This window comes from Heloderma suspectum, chromosome 1, assembly GCF_057233095.1.
Source record: "Heloderma suspectum isolate Gila_16-S chromosome 1, 16-S_ref, whole genome shotgun sequence".
Lineage (NCBI taxonomy): Eukaryota > Metazoa > Chordata > Lepidosauria > Squamata > Helodermatidae > Heloderma > Heloderma suspectum.
Genome location: NC_139458.1, coordinates 114277027 through 114301856, shown reverse-complemented (window position 1 = coordinate 114301856; position 24830 = coordinate 114277027). Strand labels below are relative to the sequence as shown.

Sequence of the window (24830 nt, the reverse complement as noted above, 5' to 3'; positions counted from 1 at the left end):
CCGCAGACGGTGACTGTAGCCATGAAATTAAAAGACGCTTGCTCCTTGGGAGGAAAGCTATGGCAAACCTAGACAGCATAGTAAGAAGCAGAGACATCACCTTGCCGACAAAGGTCCGTCTAATCAAAGCTATGGTTTTTCCAGTAGTAATGTATGGCTGTGAGAGCTGGACTATAAGGAAGGCTGAGCGCCGAAGAATTGATGCTTTCGAACTGTGGTGCTTGAGAAGACTCTTACGAGTTCCCTGGACTGCAAGGAGGTCAAATCAGTCAATCCTAAAGGAAATCAACCCTGAGTGCTCATTGGAAGGACAGATACTGAAGCTGAAGCTCAACTATTTTGGCCACCTAATGCGAAGAGAATACTCTCTGGAAAAGACCCTGATGCTGGGAAAGACTGAAGGCAAAAGGAGAAGGGGACGGCAGAGGATGAGATGGCTAGATAGCATCACTGATGCAATGAATATGAACTTGAGCACGCTCCGGGAGAGAGCGCAGGACAGGAAGGCCTGGCGTGCTATGGTCATGGGGTCACGAAGAGTCGGACACGACTGAACGACTGAACAACAACAACAAATGTGTTATATGTGGCTGCCTTTGAAAACAGAATGGAAACTTCAGCTGGTCCAAAACAGGGCATTGAGATTGTTAATGGGGACTTGCCAACATGACCATATTATGCCAGGTTTTATTCTAGTTGTACTTTATACTGTAGTTTTAAGCTTTTATATTTTATATTGTTTTTAGGCTGTACTTGTGGTTTTAATTTTTGTGAACCGCCCAGAGAGCTTTGGCTAATGAATGAACGAATGAACTTACGGAATTGCTAGCTTACTGCAAAGGCATTTACAAATAACTACACTGCTCTAAGTAAGGAGTACATTGTTTTTTATGGTAAGCTTTTATGGTTATCAGCCACAGACGCAGCTAAATAAATAAGTTCAATACTGATGTATAATGCCACAAGACAATTTCGTGAATCTCATTGAATGGTAGTAAAAATTCTAATGTATCTTTTAGTATTACCGGATCATCTGTATTTTAAAAATAAAAACATAAATGTGTGCTAGGATTTGTTTGCTTCCTAGTAAAATGTGCATATACAGCCAGCTATGTTGAACACTCTGTAATACTTACGTGGCTTGTCTATTCTTGGACATTCTGTATCAGTGCACTGACCTTGTTTCCATGGAATAGAATGTCAATGCTACATTTCTTGTTTTAATTATGCTATATAAGACAATCTACTTCTTTTTGAAACCCTTCTTTTAAACCAATAGGAATTGAGGTCTGTTGAAACCTTCAGGATCCTACGTGTAGTTAACCGCTCCTGCTGTCTTACTGGTGACGTATAAGGCCCCTAGGTAGAACAACTAGTAGCGTTTACAAGAGATGTTATGTCTTTGAAAAGCTGTGAACGAAGGATACCCTTTGCTTAAGTGCCGGAGAGACATATACTATAATTCTGAGTAAGCTACTTGAGATAATTATAGTAACACAAGAATAACTGACTGTTCTAAATGTAGAATATTTGTCTAACTTGGTGACACATGTAATATATCTCTGTACATAAAACTATCACATGCCACCTATGTAATTGATACATTGGAAGGTGTCACATTTTTTTTAATGTGCTGAAAAGCTTAGCTTGGATTGGAACATATTAAGTGCCAGGTTATCTGATGGCCAAGTTGGTGGAAAGTGGCCAAAAGAGAGAGCAGGAAGAGTTATAGGAGAAGAGAAATTGGAGAAAAGAACGGGATAGTGTATCAGGCCAGTGTGCCCCTCTGTTTCAGGTCTTCCCAGAGCTTTAGGATTTTCTTAGTGTCTCCTTTCATTCATTTCCTGTTCCTGGGATTTTGGGTTTAAAATAGTCCTGCTTGTATATTGGCTTGAATGTGTGAGGGCTTAAAATGTGTACTGGGATGAGGCTGAGCATGCCAGACTTGCCCCCTCAGTTCAGGCCTTGCTGGGTTGAACAGGCAAGGTCTGTGCAGTAGCTCTGATTATGTTCACTTAAACGTAGGTAGAACTCTCTGCACAGTTGCAGACCCAGCCTTATCAGGGTTCCCAATGGTGCAGAGAGTTCTACTTATGTTCAAGCAAATGCAAGTGGACCTCCTGTTCAGACCTTACCAGTTCAACACAGCAAGCTTTGAACTGGGGAGGTTGGGGCTGACACGCTCAGAGATGTAGGGGATGGGACCAGCATGTCGGGCTCATCCAGTATCCACACTTTAAGCCCTCACACATTCAAGTGAATAGAGCTATATATCAGGTTGGATCCGGTGTTGCTGTCCAGTTGTAGCATCTCATGAGTGAAGCTCTGCTCAAAACTTCACTGCTGATGGAAAGTGGGAAGGGGAATTGATTTTCACTTGTTTTTCCCTCCAGTTCCCAGTGCCACTTTCTTCACTGTTTGAAAGGGTCCACCTCCTTTTCTGCATAAGATTTCGAGCGCAGCGGAGTGGGTGGGCAGCAAGGGATGGGGAACTTGAATTGACTCCTCCCCCATTCTCCCGTGGATTTCCACTGCTGGATCAGAAGCTTTCCACAGATGGAAGGAGCTGTTTTGTCTGTGGGATATGCATTCTGGATCCAACCCATAAATATTTATGCACTTCTACAATTACTTTGCTGGGCTGTGCACAAAGGGACACTGATAAAAACCTTGCAATGGGTCTATTGAAGCAGCCATACTTGTGCAACGTCAGAAACAAAATATAAGAAAATGAGTATGTATTGGTGGAGTATGCTGAATAGGTGGATATGCAGTTTAAATTCTTTAAGGGTGGAATACTCCGATTTAGGGAGAGGGAGCAAGGACCAGGATGAAGTGCACTATTAGCAGTTTGTAATAACAAACACAAGGGACATTATGGTAAAGGTAGTGCCTGTTTAGTGAGATACTAACTTTTCAAGTGAATATATTGAGATGTGAAATGCTATTTGTGACAAGTTAAAGGATGAAGTTGGACTGCACAAGTCAGTTGCATTTTAGGGGCAAAGGATGTTGAAAGGAACTAATGCCACTTTTTTTAAAAAATGCACCTTTTGTACAGAGAGAGCTTGAACACAAATGATTATAAGCATTATGTAGATTGGAGGTCTACACAGATAGTAGTCCAGTAGCAAATTGTGCTTGATCTAGTCACATAATAACTTTGTTCAAGAGCAGTTGGATCAAGAGCTTGGTTCCCTTTTTGTTGTTTTTAGACACCCGGTCAAGATACTACTATTCAATGAACCAGTGGTTGATTATGTTTGTTTTTATCCTATTGCTGCTGATGTTGCCAGTTTTATTGTTGGTGCTTCTACTGTTTTATTGGTGATTGTTTTTTACTGATAGTTATTTGTTGTGGTGTGTAAATGTGTATTGGATTATGTCATTTGTGAGCTGTGTTGAATATTCTGAAAGTAAATAAAACGCACAGTTGATTTTATAAATAAATAACGCTTCCTCCAAGATAGATGTATGTGTACGAGATAAATAAAGCTGGTTACTCTTAGAGGTGTGAAGTCCTGGAGAAGAAACAGGAGAAATGGGGGGGGGGGGGCTACCATCCCCCCCCCCCCCCCAGGATTCTTGGAGAATTTGAAAAAAAAACACCTTAATTTTTCTGGCTTGTTTCTAGATTTTTCCAGACCTTCGCATCTCTAGTTGCTGTATCTGGTATCCCTGAGGACAGGTTCAGATAACCATATTGGATCTACTTAAGATGTCTTTGATAGCCAAAATGTAATTGGCGACACATCCTGTCTGGTCTTACTTCACACTTGTAAAGATATTCCTACGTTTTCTGCTTTTAAGGATAAAAATTTCTATCCTTAGCTCAGTCTTGATCCTACACTAATAGCACTAGATATATTGAAGTAAACTCAGTTTTGCACCTTTAATGACTGCACAATTTTGAATTAAAATTGATTTTGTGATGAAATATCCTTATAGTCATGGTAGAAATTGAGCAGGTTTGATTTTAATGCAGATACTTTATGCACTTTAAGGAAGCACTCTAGTTTATGGGGAAGTAAGTAAATAGTTGTTACAAAGCACATTTAATAGAAAATTAAAGGAAGACCAAAGTCAAATACTATGAATTATGTACATTGATCATAAGAACCAAAAGGTTAATGGTATGTATTCTGATTAGGCTTTCTGAATAAACTGATTTGCAAAGTTGGCTTCCCACCTTCGGGTTTTAAAGTGTGATGGTGCATAATAAGTGTGTGCTAATGAACTTTCTGCTGTGGAGCACTAATTAGCTTCATGACATTTGCTACCTTCTGAAACCTCCAGGAGTTTCAGCAGGAGGTTTTAAGATCAAGAGTTCATTATGATCTTTAGATTAGTTTGTTTCTCTTTCTGAATTAACATTTTATTGGGTATAGTCAAGGAGTTAGTGATACAGTTCTGAGTATTCATTGTAAAAGTAATAATGAACAGTTCCCCCAAAATGGCTCTCCTGTTAGGTTTTTTTTAAAAAACATGCTTGCCTGAGAATGAACTTCCTAAAGCTGGATTAGATAGGCCAGCATCTTTGGCAGATTAACAAAAATACTTGGTACTGTTTGAGAACATTGTTTTTGTTTGTTTCACAGTGCAGCCCTGTGCATGTTTACTTCAAAGAAAGCCCCTCTGTGTTCATCGGTGCAAACCCTCTTGCAAATGCGTTGAGGACTGCAGTGGCACAGTGCAATCCTGTAAATGTCTACTCAGAAATAAGTCCCACTGAGTTCCTAGTTAAGTGTGTATAGGATTGCAGCCTCAATGTGCTTTTGTTATGAACAGGCATTGACTCACAAGGTCAGCAAAACATGGAAGACGTATTCTACCACTTGTTAGTTTGTAGGCAGCCAGGCCTGCAGCGTTTTCTTCCAATGAAGGTGTGTTCAATTTGACAAAAGAAGAAAGGAATAAATTACCAGAGTAATGAATTATAGCAAGTTCTACAAAACATTGAAAACTGAAGAATTTTACTTCTATATGTTTCTCTAAGATTCATATGGAATCCACTTGAATTTCCTAGCTTCAGTCTGCTTTTGTTTGCAGTGTTATCCATTATTCTGTATAATAATTGCATCCATAGCATTCCATATATGCCTTTGAATCTAGTGAGTTTCCTGTAAGCATTTCATCAAGGGAATTATGGTCGTAAGTATGATGCCTTCTTCTAAGAAAGAAAGCTTTCACCACACTGGCTCTATATATGCTGTAGCAGAGCTGGTGAGTGTACCTGCAAAGAATGTTATTATAACAGCAAGACTATTGATGCACACAACATGACCTCTGATCTTTAACCACAGTCTAAAGTATAAAGTCACCTTCTCAAAGGTGAATATTTATAGTATTTTCATTTTTTCATTCCTACAGCTCTAAAATATTCTAGTACCAAAATAGTCTCATGATATAAACAAGTGTGACCTTCGCTCAACAGCTCTAAAAGTTAAAATTTCTCAGACCACTTCATTAAATAAGGCTGTAGTTAATTAATATGAAGCTGATTAAAACTTGTAGCCCTAGAAAAAGGGTTACGTATAAGAAGTATTAACATCAGCTGGCCTGTATGTACTGTTTTCTGAAAATAACCCAGTGCCAACTGTGCACCAAAATGAACATACGTTCTAAGTGGAGAAAATGAAAAACTCTGTGCTCAAGATAAATCATACAAATGAATAACACTTATACAAAGTAGACTTCTTTGTCCCATCTGTGTTAAGTAGAAAGGAGAGCATGGTGCAAGGACAGTATCATTCACAGATTTTTCTGACACACTTTTAGCACTAAATGAATGTCAAGTAGCTTTTAGTACCATGATTAGCACTGATACAGCCATGAAAAAATAGTAGAATAGGGTTGATTCCAATTCTGTCCTTCCATTCACGGAAAGTTCTTTAATATAGGAGAGCCTTCCTTGAATGGAAGAGGGAGGTGATTTTCACAAATGCACCCTTTCCTCTGCAGCCTCCTGTCTGTCCCCCACCCCCATTTTGCTCCAGAGGGTGGCAAGGGAGGGTACGGGATGGGGAACCTCTGGAACAGTGAGAAAAATGGCATGGGGGCTGCAGAGTGATGGGAAAATTCACAAAAAAACACCTTTGTGTTCATGGAAGCCTGTTAGATCAAATTTCCTTCCGTGGAAAAGAAGGGAAGCATTGGATGCAACCCATAGTCTCTATGGAAGTTGGTATGCTCAGTGCGCCATTGCTGGACTGAGGAATTAATAATAGGTAAGGGTAGATTACATTGAAATTATTGACTAATTCACACAGACTTGTACGTCATGATTACGAAACATGTGTTGGTTGGTAGCTGATTGTGTAAATCGGGAATGGGCAATTTTGGGAGGTCCAGGAGGCCATTTTTGTCCCGAGACACCCCATACACACACACCTTCTCGCCCCCCCCGAGCTGATTTTTTAAAAAAAATGGCATCTGGAGCAGCTACAGAGCACCAAAAGGTTCAAAATCCACTTGTTTCCAAGTTCATTTTGACCTTTTTGGTGCTCCATAGTAACCACGGAGCACTAAAAGGGTCAAAATGGCTGCTCCTGATGTCATTTTTTTAATTGTTTACAATTTTGAAGGGTGATGGGGGACAATGGGCACCACATGTTGCCCACCCCTCATGTATACTGATTCCATAGAAAAGCAATGTATGTGACGTGACATGAAGCTTCTATCTGTGTTGTTTGATCTCATAGCTTATTCACATAATTGTCATAAAGCAATTACTATGCATATAGGAATCAGTCCTAATTGTGGGTCATGTTCACTTACTGCAATTGCTGCTGCTGGGTCAAAACCATTTGCAATGGCTCTCCCTTCCCTGTTATATAGATGGTCACCACTGATTCTGGGCTCTGTACATAACGCCGTGATAATGCAAGGTGTCTCCTGCACTAAATGCCCTTTGTTCCGTTTTTAAATAGATCGCAGATAATGAACTATCTAATTACCCCATTGTGTTCCACTACAGTTTCCTCCATGAAAAGAGTAAAAGCGGCAAGATGAGGAGTGAGATCAATGAAAGATAACGGAAGATTCAGATACGGGGAGAAGGAGGGGAAGGGGGTGGAGGAAAAGGAAGCACGTGAAAAAGGGAGTAATTGTGATTCTGCATTTATAACAGAAGCAGAAAGCCCTGTTTTAAATGCAGGATTTTAGGCTGCTGGGGAGATGCTCTAAGTTACCAACTCAGACTATTCTGGTCCTGTTTTTTCTCCCTGTCCTCCTTTCTGTAGAGTTACTTATGATGATCATAAAGCTATAAGGCCATCAGGCTTGATCTTAAGAGTGCTCTGCTTTGAAAGGCCTAACTGCACTGGGTGTTCAGTGTCTCCTAAAAAAAACAAACGCTTATACTCGGTATAGTATTTATATCATTTATGGAACCATATGGCTGGAAGTTCCAGAGAGAACTAGAATAGCAGGACAGAAATAGAAGCTTATCACCCTTGATGACTCGATACACAGAGTCACTTTACATGCTGTGATGTGTATCACGTGGATCTGTTTATATTCATGTGGTAATGTTGTCTGTGTAAATGACTCCCCATGTGTGATTTTTGTTTTACCATGGTTCAGTTAACCACAGATTTCTGTTCAGCTTGTCCTTTAGGGTATCTTCTATATGGCAGGATGAGCACTGATCCATGTTTGTACATTTTCAGTTGTTTTGTTCTTACTATGGTATCCATTGTTGTGTGTGGTAATAGTTCTCCAGGCTAAAACGTTGTTGGGATTACAGTGTCTCACTGAGAACTCCCACTATTGTTGGATTGCCCCTTGTTGTTTCTCGTTGTGACTGAAAAGATTAGCAAACACAACATCTTAAAGTAAACTTTGTTTACGTTCCAAGGATTGTGCGCAAAGACTGCACAAAGAGCATGGAAGAAGATGAAGATGAAATTGATGGCTTTGCTGTCACTGCAGTGAGACTGAATCCACTTCAGCATAGAGAAAAAATGTATATGGGTTTGTTAAGTTTCACCGCTTTAGTGAAGGGGTTTATCCATACTCAGCTTCCTTGGTGAGGGGAAAGTCATGTCAATTTCACATACTTGCTCCATGCTGTTCGCAGCCATTGGGCAGTATCCAATGGTCTCATTCCACGCACTCAAATAGCTCTAGCGGAGCTCTGTTGAACCTTTCCATTGAGTAAGCGACTGTGCAACCATGACTTTAGCTGGATTCTCCTCTTGTGCGTAGATCAGAACCTAGTTTCCCCTAGCGCATCATCATTTGCTCTAATGGAATGATGGATAATTGCGGTAATATGCAACATTTTGCTTAAACTCCATCCACAGGTAGAAAAGCCCTGCTCCATTCTGTTCTGTTCATGGAATGAAAATTAGGATCTAAATTATGGTGATGATTCCCTAGTGATGATGCAGGTGAACATGTATTGTGTCTCACAAGGACATTACATTCCAAATACGTGTCCTGCAACTAGCAGGATTCTGACAACCTGAAATGCTTTATCCATGACAGCATTGTGTGTTTCTGTCTTGAAAGTGGTTTCATATCTTACCTTTTTCTTTCCTCCTCTCCCTCCTTCATCTGTTTTTTTCAAGGTTCTGTGGGCTAAACTAAGACAGTGGAAGACCTATGATCTAATCTCCTACTGTTTTTTTTAAAGTACAGTAGCAGGGGTGGATGGATGGTAGAATCCAGATGGAACTGCAGCATTAGAGAAGGGGGAGTTCAACCATGTACAAATGATCTCCTCCCCCAACCTCCAAAAGCTGCTACCTGATTACTTTTGTAGTCCTTTGTAACACATTGACAGATATATGCTTAATGCCTTTCAAATTATGTTCAGTGCCAGAGAGGGTTAATGATAAAATATAAATACTTGATGCCAGCTGAGCAAGTATAATGTTGTTTGTGATTTTAGGTTGATACTCATATCCATGCTGCTGCCTGCATGAATCAGAAACATTTGCTGAGGTTCATTAAACACACGTACCAAACTGAGCCAAACAGAGTTGTGGGGGAGAGAAAAGGCAAGAAGATGACTTTAAACCAGGTGTTTGAAAGTCTTCATATGGATCCCTATGACCTCACTGTAGATTCATTAGATGTCCATGCGGTAAGCACATTTTAATCAAGAGAAGAAATTGGAAATGAAGATCAGGATTTTGTAAATGGACAATGTATTGGATGGAGTGGGGGGGAATATATTTTTTCCTGTGTATTTTGTGGATTTACTTGGTTAGCTAATATTTCTGAACTAAAACTTTGTGTTTGGTATATTCATATTTTCCAAGTAGATATAAACAAACACGTATTGCATACAATTGGCTGGATCCTGAGTTTTTATTCTGCTGGCAGGAGCATACCTGAGTGGAGTTCTGGCCAAAAAGAGGGGAGTGGGCAATCCTAACCAATTCTCCTCCCCTCTGCAGCCCCAGAGGCACCTCCCTCACTGTTCTGTCCCCCAACTTGTCAGATTTTCCAGGGACTTCACGGGGAGAGGGGAATTGGTGAAAATTGCCTCCCCCTGCCCTTGTACAGCCAGTGGAAAAGCTCTGAAGGTTCAGAAGCCTCTGGCTGACAGAAAGAGCCCTTCTGTCAGTGGGAGGCTTTTGATGGATCCATCCCGATGACCTAACAATATGTGGATGGTTAAGAATTGATATTCAGTTTCAATTATTGGATAAGGATTTTTTTCCCCCTCTCAGGATCGCCAGACATTTCATCGGTTTGATAAATTTAACTCCAAATATAATCCAGTTGGTGCAAGTGAACTGAGGGACTTGTACCTGAAAACAGAGAACTACCTTGGTGGTGAATACTTTGCCCGTATGGTGAAGGTAAGCAGCTTTTGTATCACTCAGTCACTGCCTTAGAGTCATCTGGAAGAAGTGAAGAATCATAATGTCACGTGAAATATATTACTTGCAATATATGCCACAGCGCCAAGGAGGAGCTGAATCCTCTAAGCAAGTGAACTCCATATTATAGAACATGAGATATTTTGTGTTCCATGCACCACCATCTCTATAAGCTCTAACGTTGCCACTGATTGAAACAGGAAGGGAAGAAACCCAGCAAATGCTTAGGACAGATAAACAGAAGTAGTTCTTCACACAGTGCACAGTTAAGCTATGGAATTCACTACCACAATGTGTAGTGATGGCCACCAACTTGGATGGCTTCAAAAGGGTATTAGACAAATTAATGTAGGATAAGGCTACCTATGATTACTAATCAAGATAGCTATATGCTACCTTTAGTATCAGAGGCAATATGCCTCTGTCTACCAGTTGCTGGGGAACACAAGCAGGAGGATGCTGTCTCATTCTCATCTGGTTGGCCACCGTGCAAACAGATACTGGATTAGATAGGCTTTTGGTCTGATCTCGCACAGCTCTGCTTCTGTTCCTATGTCATTTTGGATTAACTGCCGCAAGGAACAGATATGTCAGACACTCTTTTCAGGTCTATCTCTCCTTTGGCCTGGGAATATCACCCATTATTTCCTGCTAGCCTTTTCTTTTGGAGCTTTTGTATACTGCTAACTTTTCTTCTGGAGCTTTTGTATACTCTATAGGCTAAATTCTATAGGTATGGTATATATGGCTATAGTTTCTTTGGTACAAGGTATGTTTTAGTCTAACAGGGTTGCAACACAGCTTATGACAATTGCTGTGTTCACTGCTCCTACAGTGGTCAGTTCACATAAATAAATTTCAAGAATCAGATGGTACGAATTATCTTGCAGAGACCATTGATCTGTATAGCCTGGTACCAGCTACTCTGACTGTAGCTTCTCTCATGTCTCAGGCACAGGTATTTCCCAATCCTGCTGTCACCAGTGACTCTTTTTAAATCATAGACACCATATAGCAAACCAAGGAACTTTGGGGAAATCAACTTTCTAGCCCTATGGCTATGTAGATTTGCTGATTTAATAGACTCTCATGAATCATAAATGTGCTATGGGGAGAGGGACTTGACCAGAACTACTATCATATAAAGAATGTCCTGCATCTAAAAGTCTTAATGTCATAAAGACCCAAAAGAACTACTCACATGCAGATGATGGGATCAAAGTGCTTGGCTAACCTTGAGCTATATCAATATTTGACTAAAACATAAATCTTGCTTGAAAGCTATTGAATATAAATAATATGGATGTAATGCTGCTTCCCCTGTGCCATTTGTTATGATTAAATTGGAACTGAGTATAAATTGGACATTAAAACTACATAATGGTATTTTACACTGCATTTTGCCAATAGCTATGTAAGGCACAATGGAAAATTAAGATTAATATTGTTTAATAAATTCATTCATCTCTTGTTTAGAAATTTAATGGGATATTATTAATCCTTAACTTGGACGTTAAGCCCATTTAGTTCCCATTTAGAACAGGAAAATACATACATTGTCTTTTTGTCTGTGAAATATGGTTGCCTTGTTAAGAAAAATAAGTGTTTATTCAATATCAGTTTGGAAGTGAAAATTAGTAAAATTGATAGACAGGATTCAAAATACTGCCTCAGTCAAGAGAACCAAACTAGATGTGATGTTAATTGCATGAATACAATTTCATTCACACAATTAACTGCACATCTAGTTTGACCCTTGGTTAGAAAAAAGGGTTCTTTTATGAAGAGGGACCGTGGGAGAAACATCTGAAATAATATATGCTGTAACACAAAGGTGGACCGACTGCAGGGCTTTCCCAAATAGCTCACTTTCTGAACCTGTCTGGTATTGCATCACAAGAAGGGTGTTAATCTATATGGAGTTTTCAAAGCCCCTTTTAATAGTGTGTGTGGTGATGGGGGCTGTAGTTTGAGTCAGTCAGTAGTTTGAGTCAGAGAAAAGTCCCACTGGACATGGATAAATCTGTTAATACACCTCAAAGATCTCTGCATTTTGAGGTAATGTTTTTTGGGGGAAACTGCAATACGCAAAAGCACTGTGTATCGCAAAAACACTGGACTATTGGATTTGGTGGCTATTTTTCCAAGAATCTGTGTGTAAGCCTTTGTGATAAGAAGTGTGTTCCTCCTGGCAGACTAATAATAATGACTTGTTTTGAATAGGAAGTTGCTCGTGAGCTTGAAGAAAGTAAATACCAGTACACAGAACCTCGGCTGTCTATTTATGGGCGTTCCCCGGATGAATGGCAGAATTTGGCTAAATGGTTCATTAGACACAAAGTTTATTCACCTCACATGCGCTGGATGATTCAGGTCCCTAGAATCTAGTAAGTAAACACACACACAGCTTACAGATTCTCTTTCCTGTCCTCCACTTTTCTTCCTGGCTGGTTATGTTTAAAAGTGGGGATTATGACTGCTGCAAAAACGATGAGGAAGTTTGATGTTATCTTCTCTCTCCTGTGGCTGTTTTGAAGCAAACAGTCTTGTCTTGCACTATAGCAACTGCACCATATCCTGTGTGAGGCAAACAGGACAAAGCTGGACAGCTTCATTTCACATGCTGCCTCTAAGGGAGAAACTACATGTTACTTTTAATCCATGGCTGACACTGCCCCATGTCTTCTCCCCACATGTCCTAGTAATGTTTAGTTAAAGCATTACTGAACAAGTAATGTTTAGTTAAAGCAGACACATCGTGATGTAACTGGGTCAGTACATGTGACCCAGTACATTGGGTCAGTACATGTGCACCAAGCAAGCTCAGACCTCTGCTCAGGGCCTCAGCCCACCCCTGCCAATTAGTGAGGTGGGGCATCTGGGCAACTTGCCTAGTCCTACCCCACCCCCAAACCTGAAGCTGAGCCTGCTTTTAAGGCTAAACTAAACCAAAACATATTTGAAATGATGACATTTATACAATGAAGATAGTAATGTTTTATACTTATGATCTATAATGGTGATTTCTGAATCATGGTTCACTTCCAAATTGACAATCAGAATCAGTCTACATTGTGCTTAATATAAAAAATATAACTTAATATAACTACAAACTGAAATATTAGATAATTTCCATAAAAGTTTTCTAGGCTACAATCCTACACTAATCTTCTATACTGCAATCCATACAAGTCTTCTATATTGCAATCGTTCCACTTAACTGGGAGTAGGTCTCATTGAACTTAATGAGACTAACATCTGAGTAGGCATGCATAGGATTATGCTCTTAGTATCCTGTTGAACAAAGGATGCAGTAACTATAAATGTTTGTGTATATAAATGCTGCTGCTTGTGTTTGCCATGCTTATTTGCTAGATATTAAGATGCATGACCAGCATTCATTGTCTCTGGAGAGCTGAAAAATAAGTCTACGAAGTACTACAAGTCTCGATGAGTTACATTACTCACTGGGAAGCAGGTTGTTATCCTAAATTTTCCTGTTCAGCATAATGCAAAAGAGCATGAGTGTTGCATTAGTGACTCAAATTAAAGTTGTTAAAACGAGAGATCTCAGGACTGAAGTGCAGACAAGGTCCTTCATTCAGTGGAGACACTGGCCCAGTTTGCATGATCACAGAGGGGAAATAAGCCACAGTAGCGTATTCCCACCCACCCACTTGTGCTAGTTGGATGCCAGGGGGATTTGCATAATTACCCTTGGCAGCATGGCTTGTCATGTGTGAATCCGGCCATGGGTTCTGGATGGCTTGTTACTCAAGGCAATAAGCCACTCTGGCTGGATTTGCGCAACACGACAAGCCATGCTGCCAAGGTTAATTATGCAAATCCCCCAGCAGGTGACTGGCACATGTGTGTGTGTGTGGCAGGAGGATAAGCTGCCATGGCTTATTTCCGCCTCCATGACCATGAGAACCCATTCACTGGATAAATTCTCATGTAACAGTAAAACATAATTTAGAGTTATGAGTATGAATGTGCCTGCATGAAGCACTGGGCTCGAACACTACTCACCAGAAAGCCCTCCTGTGCCTCACAGGTCCCTGCAATCATGCAATTACTTCCACAAATATTGCAGGCCATGCTGCATGCCAGAGGTCTGGAGAAGAGCAGGCTGCTGAGTAACCATGTGTAAGATCTTGTGGAAATGGCCTCAGCGCACTGCAGAGCACCCAGCACAGTGGCAGCACATGCATCAGTGGTTTGGCAGGTGGGCGTGGGACGGTTGAGTAGAATGCCTATGGGCAGTGCTGCACGCAGGTGTGCAGAGGGATGGGGATAGATCATGCCCCAAGTAGGCAAAGTAAAAAATACACTTAAGACGTTTCTTTCTTTCAGTGATATATTTAGGTCAAAAAATATTCTGCCTAGTTTCGGGACAATGCTGCAAAACATCTTCTTACCTCTGTTTGAGGCAACTATCAACCCCTTGGATCATAAGGAGCTGCACCTCTTCCTTAAATATGTAAGTATGTGAATGGTCTGTCTCTAGGGCTGCATGTATCCAGTGATTCCACTCTCACATTGCATGCCTGAAATTTTCTAGTGGGTGTAGGGGTTAATCACCCTGAACATCTTTCTTTGTATCTCCTCTCTCCCTGCTTCTGAAAGGAAGATTCTGATCCTCAAAGCTGTAATGATAGGCTTGAAAATGTTTGGGCAATACCTGGTGAAATGAATTCTTAAAAACCAGAGGGAGGGGGCTAAGCAGGATTTCCAGTGAACAGGGCATCAGTGTCTTGCATATATGTAGAGGAAGAGCTGGATGCGCCTGATCTCGTCTGCTCTCGGAAGCTAAGTAGGGCCAGCCCTGGTTAGTACTTAGATGGGAGACTGCCTGGGAATCAGGCTTCCTGCATTGAGCAGGGGGTTGGACTCGATGGTCTTGTAGGCCCCTTCCAGTCCTATGATTCTATGAAATTCTATCACTTTGACTTGCCCCACAGCTGGCAAAACCAGAATAAACTGTGCAAAATAAGCAAATCTATGTGAACTGCATAATTTATACAGGATGCTTTTTTAATGCAGAATTTGAGCTATCTTGGCATAAAGTTCTGATTTTTCTTTTGCATAGATATAGAACTCTGCTGCTTCTCTACCTTGCTCCAGAAACTCCCCTCATTATTAAATGTATAGCCCCTCTGTAGAAATACAGGACTATAGTAGTGGATTTTGAGTGCATTACTGTGTCCATCTATCATCCCACACTTACCTGCCCATCAGATGGTCAGTATTGCATCCCCTGAATAGGTGATTGGAGCTGTCAAAGCTGACATCACCCACTCATTCAGGCTCCACACACAGTTTACAACCCAATAATAACAGCCTTGCACACAATCCTGACTGCTGCATCCTGAGATCCAGTGCCAGGGACCAAAGGCGCTATAACATTTTGCTTATATGGTTCCTGACCCAGAGGGAGGGGTGTGTGTGTGTCTGTGTGTAAGCCTGGATTAGGGTGTTGGCTGAATATGCACAACCATTTTCCACAAGGAATATTCATGGAGTGGTTTAGCTATCCTGTGAAGCTCTCCCTAGGTTTTCGCCACAATTTAATAGATCTTTAGCTTTCAAAGTAATTTACATTGGCTGGGTTCGCACAACACGCTAACCCACACTCAGTGGTTGAGGGTGGGTTGTTCTTGAACCATGGGTTGTTTGTTGAACTGTTGTCCGAACCCAGGACATTTTCCACAGGGTGGCTTGTTAACCATACAGTGTGGCTTGTTAACCACCCTGAACAACCCAACAACAAACCATGGGTTCTCACAGTAGCTTGTTTGAGAAAACTAACCCACGCTACATGGTTAACAAGCCACCCTGTTGAGTATATCCTGGGTTCGGACAAAACACTAACCCACAGTTCAGCAAACAAGCCGCTGTTCAACAACAACCCACGCTTAACCACTGAGCATGGGTTAGCATGTTGTGTGAACCCAGTTATTGTGGTAAAAGCCTTTTTTTCTGACCATTCAAATGTGCAGTAGAAAGACTGTGCTCAAACCTTCCACAATCAGCATAGGTTAAAAGCTGTCTTATTTTTCTTACCATTGGTCTTTCTTAACAATACACAAGGCTTTGAAGAAGAATGGTCTTTGCGGAGTTACCAATTTATTTTGGTGAAATACAAATATGCCTGTGTTGAGGTTGCCTTCACTCAAAACTTAATTATGGGGGTTAAAATTGCTCTGTCATAGGTTTTGTCTGTGAAAAGTGATGGGCTTAAACTGACATGTCAGTAAGAGGATGGAACTATATGGGCGTTATCAATTTATACTTGGTTTGTGGTGTTTTATATGAGGAAATGGAGAACATCTGTGACCAATTTTAAAACTGTTGTTGGCTGACAGAATGTGGTTTGGAGAAATGGAATGGATCTTACTGGATATCTGGGCTTGGATCCAGCATCTTAGTTCTGCCAGTGGAAGGATTACACTGGTGGAATAGGATTCTACATTATGTCCTCACCGTAATAGCCCCCTGTGCTCCCTCCAGCTCTGCTCTGGTACCCATCCACTGGTGGAATGACTGTGCTGGATCCCAAGCACTGTTCTGTGGCATTCTATGAAGGAAAATAGTGCTGTTCTAGACAAGATGCCACAATTTCTATATTTGCACAACTTCAATATATGGAGGTGAATTGCTTTCTGTCAATGGATTACTGATGGCCTCTTCAAAACTCAAACTTTGATGCACGGCTTTCTAATCAGCAAAAGAGCCTCAAAAACATCCCTTCTTAAATGACTTTAACGTACAAATCACTTCCCAACATTCTCCTCCATCACCCACAACTCTTCCCTTCTCACTGTGTTATTTCAATTTATATTCCACCTTTCTACATATGGCATTCAAGGCGACTAACAGCAACAACAGAAACAGAATAAAATAAGTAAAAATGCATAACCATGTAAAAGTGGAAGAGGTAAGCAGATAAAGACCAGTTCAAGAGCCAGAACAATAAAATTCATGAAGTATGAAACAGTGGCCACAATTAATGCTTCAGTATTTTACCTTTTCTGTCTCTAAGGGCCACATCCTATTATATTTAGTTATTTCTTAGTGACTGCATTGTGTGGTCAAGGAATTTTTACATACCTATTGGGCAAGAGACGAGGCAGAGGAGAAATTTTAATATAGTGTTACATTCCTCTGGCAGGAGGAACTCACTCTGCTGACAAAGTTTAAATGCTTAAAGATTTCTGATTCTGCCATCTTTGGTGTGAGTGCTGGGCAATTTGGCGCATTAATGAAATATGGCCATTGTGGGCCTTGTGTATGAAAGAGATGCTGGCTTATGTTTTCATGTTGCCTTCGTAATAGTGCTGCCCGTGAGATTAGAGTTTAATCTAGGTCATGATCCTGGTTTCTAGTAGAACCCTGCAGCTCTGCCTTGATTGGCTGGTCTGAGGGTCCCTTGATGTGACGTAGGAGCTGCTACACTGTAACTCTTATCCATACTGTAGAGCTGGAAAAGCTGCAGAAAACCCCCCCAACCAAAATGATCAAGGGGCTTGAACAACTCTCCTGTGAGGAAAGGTTGCAACGTCTGAGACTGTTTAGCTTAGAAAAAAGATGAGTAAAGGGAGACATGGTAGAGGTGTACAAAATTATGCATGGCGTGGAGGACGTGAACAGGGAGACGGGTTTTTTTCTTCTTATCTCATAATACTAGAACCCAGGGTCCTCCCATGAAGCTGAATGATTGGAGAGTCAGGACAGATAAAAGGAAGTGCTTCTTCACGCAGAGCATAGTCAAACTTTGTAATTCGCTACCACAACATATAGTGATGGCCATAAATTTGAATGGCTTTAAAACAGTATTAGACAAATTCATGGAGGATAAGGCTATCAATGACTACTAGTCATAATGGCTATATATTATCTCCAGTACCAGAGGTAGTATGCCTATGTACACTAGTTTTAGCCTTGAGAAGAGAAGACTGAGGGGAGATATGATAGCGCTCTTCAAGTACTTGAAAGGTTGTCACAGAGAAGAAGGCCAGGATCTCTTCTTGATCATCCCAGAGTGCAGGACACGGAATAATGGGCTCAAGTTACAGGAAGCCAGATTCCGACTGAACATCAGGAAAAACTTCCTGAGTGTCAGAGCAATACGGCAATGGAACCAATTACCTGGGGAGGTGGTGGGCTCTCCCACACTGGAGGCCTTCAAGACGAGGCTGGACAGCCATTTGTCAGGGATGCTCTGACTTGGATTCCTGCATTGAGCAGGGGGTTGGACTCGATGGCCTTGTAGGCCCCTTCCAACCCTACTATTCTATGATTCTATGATTCTATGATTCTATGATTCTATGATTCTATGCTGGGGAACATGGGCAGGAGAGTGCTATTGCACTCATGTCCTGCTTTGGGCCTTACCTTTTGCATCTGGTTGGCTACTGTGTGAACAGAGTGCTGGACGAGATAGAGCCTTGGTCTGATCCAGCAGGGCTGTTCTTATATTTATGCTGCAAAGGTAACATCAGAAGCTGAAGGCCACATGGTAGGAGCTTGCACTGTGGCTTCTCCCCACTCCACTATTGCCCCAATTTCCAGGAGGGGCACCATTGGCATGGGAAAGAGCTATTGCATGGGCTCCTCCCATGTTGCCTCACCAGGCACTTCTGATGTTACCTCCATGGTGTGGGAAATAGCTGTACTGCAACAGCTATCTTGTGAGATGGAGCCCTCAGATTCCACCGAAATGACTATTTGCCTGGTCCTGACATCCCTTCCAGACACCACTCCCGCCCCAGGTAACAGCATGAGAGCTGGTGTCATGCAGTTCAAGCTGTCTCTGCAAACAGAAGCTGAAGGAAGGGCATAGGATTGGGAAAGAGACAAAAAGTAAAGGAAGAGCAAAGTTTTTTTTTTAAAACCAAATTGCCTCATATATAACCCTTATAGTCTGCATTCTAAATAGTGTCTTAAACGGCTGTAAATAATTTAGGTACTCCAGAATTAAAATTAGGATTATAATATTCTCTTTTAAAACTTTACAGGAAAGGATTGTTTTAAAAACAGATAGGTGGAACCCCAGCTTTGTAGGAATCAGTGGGCTTTTTCACTGACAGAGAGCCTCATATTTTGTGTAGTCATGTTGATGTTCATTCACACCAAATCTGTTTTTGCTGGATTCCTAGGTGACAGGATTTGATAGTGTGGATGATGAATCCAAGCATAGTGACCACATGTTCTCTGACAAGAGCCCAAATCCTGACGTTTGGACTAGTGGAAAAAATCCTCCATATAGTTATTACTTGTATTACATGTATGCAAACATCATGGTTCTCAACAATCTTAGAAAGTAAGTAGTAGTGTTTACATCTTCATATCTCTACATCTTTGGTAGAAAGGCATGACGTCGAATATGAAGCGGAGCTTAGTCAGACTAACATTAGCTATTGCAATATGCATGTATTTAAGATCTCCTTAGATAACGTTTTTTCAGTTCTGTTCCTGATTCTGTTTCTAAAGCTGTGTACAGACAGTCATCCCAGTCCAAAAGGAGGAAATGTGTTTGCAAAATAGTGCACACGCTTCCCCAGATTGAAAAGCCTGCTCCAGGAGCTAGGGTTGTGCATGCGCAGTCCTCATGACAGCTTCTGTACAGAACTCATCTTTCTTGGGGGTGGTGAGAAGAAGAAAAGTCTGCATCCACCCCACCCTGCTCCTGTTACTCTAAATCATCTCTTCCCAACCTGGGGTCCCCAGATGTTGTGGGACTACAACTGATCCCTGAACATTGGCCATGCTGGCTGGGGATGATGGGAATTGGGAGCCCCAGGTTTGGACAGGCTGCTCTGAACAGATGATTATGTAAACTGGACTGTGCATGCACATCTCTGGCACCTAGATCAGGCATTACAGTCTGGGGAAACAAGAATGGAGCATGTTTTCTAGCATGCTGTTCCTTTTGTTGGCTGAGAAGGAAATACCTCCTCAGAGACATGTAGACCATTTGCCTGAAGTGTTCATGCTCTTTTTTTTTTTAACTTCTTGTAGACTCTTGGTCAAATCAGTTTTACAAGGTTTAGTATAGCATTTCAAGCAGTATCTGGAGAAAGCCAAACTAGCTTTCAGCAGTTTTACTAATACTTCTGCAATAGATGTGTGTAAAATTGTCACTGGTCCCTATAGGATCATGTCTGTGACATCATTGATGACACTCTTCTTTGACTTGCCCAGAGCAGTTTTTAAAGCTTTTCTTATGTATGGTGAAAGATGTGTGGTATATCCCCTTTCCTGCATGTGCTATTGTATGGCCTTTAAAAAAGAATACTGCAAAGCAACTTGTTCTCTCTCAGAAAATGTCCCACCATTTCAAGAACATTTCAAAGTAAAATTTTCTTTGAACATTGTTTGCTCAGCAACTTTCATTTACTGTTCCCCTTAAGAGTGAAATTAGATATGTTCCAGTCTAATGGCAACTCCTGTGATTTGTATGGGAATTTTATTTTTATTTCATTTCATTTCTATACTGCCCAATAGCTGAAGCTCTTGGGCAGTTCACAAAAATTGGGAAAGGAGGAAACTGCTGCAATTGAGAAGTACGAAACAGGAAAACTCAGTGGACAGGACCCTCTCCTCTATTATGTTTGTATTAAGCTACCAATGCTGGGTCAGGACTGGTGCTGCTATAGGTACTAAGGGAAAAGTTGTCTCTGTTGTTCCACAGAAATGATAACCCGTCCTCTGTCTGAGTCATCCTATGACCTGAGCTGAGTCACATGGGTGGGCTGCAATCGTAAACATGCTTACTATGGAGTAAGCCCAATGAACTGGGACAGCCCAAGGCATCTTGCTGACAAAGGCAGAGCAGTAAATGGCACCCCCCACCCCCAGTCAAAGTGAATAGTATCCAAGGCCAGCCAAGTTATTTTGGCTCCTGAAGTAGACAATCCTGCAAGCACCTCTCCCCCACCTCCCTGGTAGTAAACATTCAATAATAACAAATTAAGTAACAATTTGCTGCCCTTTCATGACACCCAAAACCAGCTGCCTCATTCTGCCTAATGGTAGGACCGGCCCTGTAGTGTGGGACTCACTTCTGAGTAAACGCACCTAGGATTGTGCTTCACACCTAGGACTATGCTGCACATCTGTGCCTCACCTAATTTATTATCTCAGATGTAAATTACTTTCCTATCAAATTGGGGTTATGAGCATATTTGTAATAAACATTACTATGATTACCCAGTAATTTCAAAGGAGAGAATGCATGATGGGCATATATTTTTTATTTATTTGTGGCATTTATAGATGGCTGAATATAATAAAATCTCTCAACTGTTCACAATATTAAAAACACAACATGAATTGGATTTATTTTATTGAATTTGATTTATTTTAAATTGCTGTAGGGAAAGAGGTATGAGCACCTTCCTGTTTCGGCCTCATTGTGGAGAAGCTGGATCAATCACTCACCTGGTATCAGCCTTTCTAACTGCGGACAACATTTCCCATGGATTACTCCTGAAGAAGGTACAGCACAAGAGGCATATTAGACACAATGCAGCAAAAGTTAAGCACACTAAGGGCTCAATCCTATGCATGTTTAGAGAGAAAGAATTCCTACAACTCCCAGCATACCCCAGCCAGCATGGCTGGCTGAGGTATGCTGGAAATCATTGGACTTTTTTCTGTCTAAGCATGCATAGGATTGCAGCTTAAGGCCACAATCCTATGTGCATTTCTTAGGAACAACTCTCACTGACCTCAGTTGGACTTACTGCTTTGTAAATATAAGTAGGACTGAGTTGCATGTCCCATTGCTTTCAGTGGGAGAGCTTAAGGACATGCTTAGTTTCCAGTGACTGAAATCAGTTGGATTTAAAAGAGCTTCATTTTGGCTGTATTGTGCTTTTTGTTTGTAAAACAGTTGTCCTCTGGGTGGCAGATTTGGGTCTATATAATTCTGATACTAGGATTTCTGATTTAGGAATTTTTAAGTGTTGGAAAAACAAAACTGTGTGCCCCTTTAGAGCAATAAACACACGCTTGTTGCTCTGATGTTGAGGGATATATCTGGATGCTTTTTTCCCACAAGGATGCACTTTGTCTTCAATCATTCAGAAAGCAATTTTCTATTTCTCAATATTCAACCACCTGTTCGCCCTCTTCGTTAATCTATCAATGCACTGTCCCCTCTCTTCCCACCAGGTCATATCTAAAGCAGATTCTGTAACAAGAAAAATGTGATTTCAGTTACATATACCAACCCGTGTTCTGGTCACAGAATCATTTTGTTAAAGATTTTGTTTTTCTTTTTGTAAAATGTTGGCTTTTGAGTTGCTGGATTGTGCTAAATTCACAGTTCAGTCATTATAGACAGCAGAAGACCTTTTATATTTCCTGCTTCACTAAACCATTTTTTGTTAACATAGCAAGTCTCATCTCTTTTCATGGTAAAAATATATATCTTTATTTACAATATATTGCTGTAAAATGTACAAAATAACTGCACAAATGCAGCTCATACAGTGCCTAGGGGTAAAGGGGGGGTTAAAAATTTCCCAAGTCATGACTGAAGTTGAGTGCTTTCCATTTCCTCAAACTGAATATCTCCCTTCCTGTTATCTCTCTGTACCAATGAATAATGACTCTTTCTGTTGTTTTTGTACAGAGTCCAGTCCTCCAGTATCTTTATTATCTTGCACAAATCCCCATTGCAATGTCCCCTCTTAGCAACAACAGTCTGTTCCTGGAGTATTCAAAAAATCCACTACGAGAATTTCTACACAAGGGACTCCATGTCTCTCTGTCTACAGATGACCCTATGCAATTCCACTATACAAAGGTAATTTGTACAAAAGTAGATTGAATTAATTTAAATATTTTTTCAGACAGCTGAAAATGAACAGCTTGGTCACATGTATGTTTACTTAGAAGTAAGTTCTACTGTGTTCAGTGAGGCTTCTCCTGGGTTGTGTGCATAGGATTACAGTCATAGCCTAATCAGCAGTTATTCTGTGTTTACATCCTTAACACTGAATACCTGATGATTCATATTGCCAGTTCTCCACATGTACCTACGCTGATCTTAAGATCTGCTTCTGAGGCCCTTCTTCAGCTGTCCCCGCCATGTGAAGTAGCTACTGGGTAAAGAGTCTTCTCAATGGTGGCACCTTGGCTGTGGAGTGCCCTTTCCAAAGATTCTCATCCAATGCCTACGTTGATGTCATTTCAGCATCAAGCGATGACCTTTTGATTCTCCCAGGCCTTTTCAATCTGGTCCAGGAGATCTACTCTTTCCCTCTTGTATTATGCTCTTTTTATATGGTTTAATGTTGACCTGTTTTAATGTATATATTTTTTTCATTTGCTTTTATTCTTGTTGTAAACTACCCAGAGAATTTGGTTACAGGGCAACATATAAAGGTCTGAAACAATAAACAAACAAACAGGTATTGTGGTGGGAACTAGGAGCACAGGTCTATAAATATATCAGTAATAAGTATATTTACTTGGTTAATAAATCATATTTTTATATATTTAAAGGAAGCACTGATGGAAGAATATGCCATAGCAGCCCAAGTGTGGAAACTGAGCACTTGCGACCTGTGTGAAATAGCAAGGAACAGTGTACTACAAAGTGGTTTGTCACATAAGGTAAATTTTATTTGAAGAAGGAAATGCTGTGCTTTACATATGCTCTTTTTGTATGTAAGGGACAAACTAGATGTTAGGTTTAAACATGTTTTCCTTTAAAAACAAGACCCACCAGAGGTACTATGGAGCCGGACAGCACTGTACCAACTCCATCTGATATGGCGGCTGCGCCCCTACCATCCCGACCATCTGCTCCCATCGGTAGTACGTGCCCTGGTCTCCTCTCGTTTAGACTACTGTAATGTGCTCTACATGGGGTTACCCTTGAAGATGGTTCGGAAGCTGCAGCTGGTACAGAATGCAGCGGCTCGCCTGATTAAAGGCAGCCGCTGGCGTGATCACATCACTCCGGTGCTGAAGAAGTTGCACTGGTTACCAGTTGTCTTCCGGGCCAAATTCAAGGTGTTGGTTTTGACCTTTAAAACCCTATATGGTTCCGGCCCAGCCTATCTTAAGGAGCACCTCCAGCAGCACCAGACAGGCCGCTTAACAAGATCAGCCTTGGATGGCCTTCTCTCTGTCCTGTCAGCCAGGACAGCTAGACTGGTGAGGACAAGGGAGAGGGCCTTCTCTGTGGTGGCCCCCACTCTGTGGAACTCCCTCCCTAAGGAACTCCACCATGCCCCCTCTTTAATGAGCTTCCGCCACGCATTAAAAACGTGGTTGTTCAGGCAAGTGTTTGGGGTGGGTTAGGGTAATTTTCGAAATATGTTTTTAATGTAGAATTTTATTATTTTAAACTGTTTTTATTATTGTACATCGCCCAGAGTGGCTGGATGACCAGCCAGATGGGTGATTAATAAATTTAATATATACATACATACATACTATGGTGCGTGAGGTGGGAGTGTTTTTAAGCAATGGCAGCTTCTTTCTCAGGGCGAATAGCAGCTTTGGGAAAGAGGATGGGTTTTCATCAGTGTGAGGGGAAATGACTAAATGTCCTCTCCATGTGCTGCAGTCCTGATACTGATCAGGCTCCCCACCACTCTAGGTTTTAAAAACAAAAACACACACAGAGATGTCTTACATGCACTCGTACATTTAACATACCCTCTAGATTGGCCTTGATGCTCTGAAGGCAGAAAGGAAGGCAATTGGCAGGATGTCCTGGGTATTTAGGCATTTATACTATTGCAGAAGGAAAAGATGAGTGACCCAACCTGCCTGGTTTCAAAGGGAAGCAAAATTACCTTACAAAATGGCCACTTCATGAAATGGCTCCCATGGCATCTTTCTTCACATGTTAAGCCCATGATGTGCAGCAACTCATTACAAAGACTGGAGATGTTTTCCTCCCGTCTGCATTACTGTAAATCTCTTCTCCCACAAATGCAGTGCTGTGGAGAGAACCATCCAGATACA

The 24830-nt window shown here is 41.2% G+C and overlaps 1 protein-coding gene across 7 annotated transcripts in view; it reads left to right on the top strand.

The window, feature by feature from the left end:
* AMPD3 (adenosine monophosphate deaminase 3) overlaps nt 1–24830 on the top strand; it is a 51072-nt gene that overhangs the window by 23171 nt on the left and 3071 nt on the right. For all 7 annotated transcript variants that reach the window (XR_014790731.1, XR_014790719.1, XM_084854125.1 and 4 more), the window contains 8 exons: nt 8897–9091; nt 9684–9815; nt 12060–12223; nt 14193–14319; nt 18998–19161; nt 21218–21338; nt 22480–22653; nt 23355–23465. Coding sequence is in view for 5 of the 7 variants with exons in the window: in XM_084854125.1 (XP_084710251.1) it covers nt 8897–9091; nt 9684–9815; nt 12060–12223; nt 14193–14319; nt 18998–19161; nt 21218–21338; nt 22480–22653; nt 23355–23465 (1188 nt within the window). In the remaining 2 variants the exon portion in view is untranslated. The remainder of the gene's footprint in view (nt 1–8896; nt 9092–9683; nt 9816–12059; nt 12224–14192; nt 14320–18997; nt 19162–21217; nt 21339–22479; nt 22654–23354; nt 23466–24830) is intronic.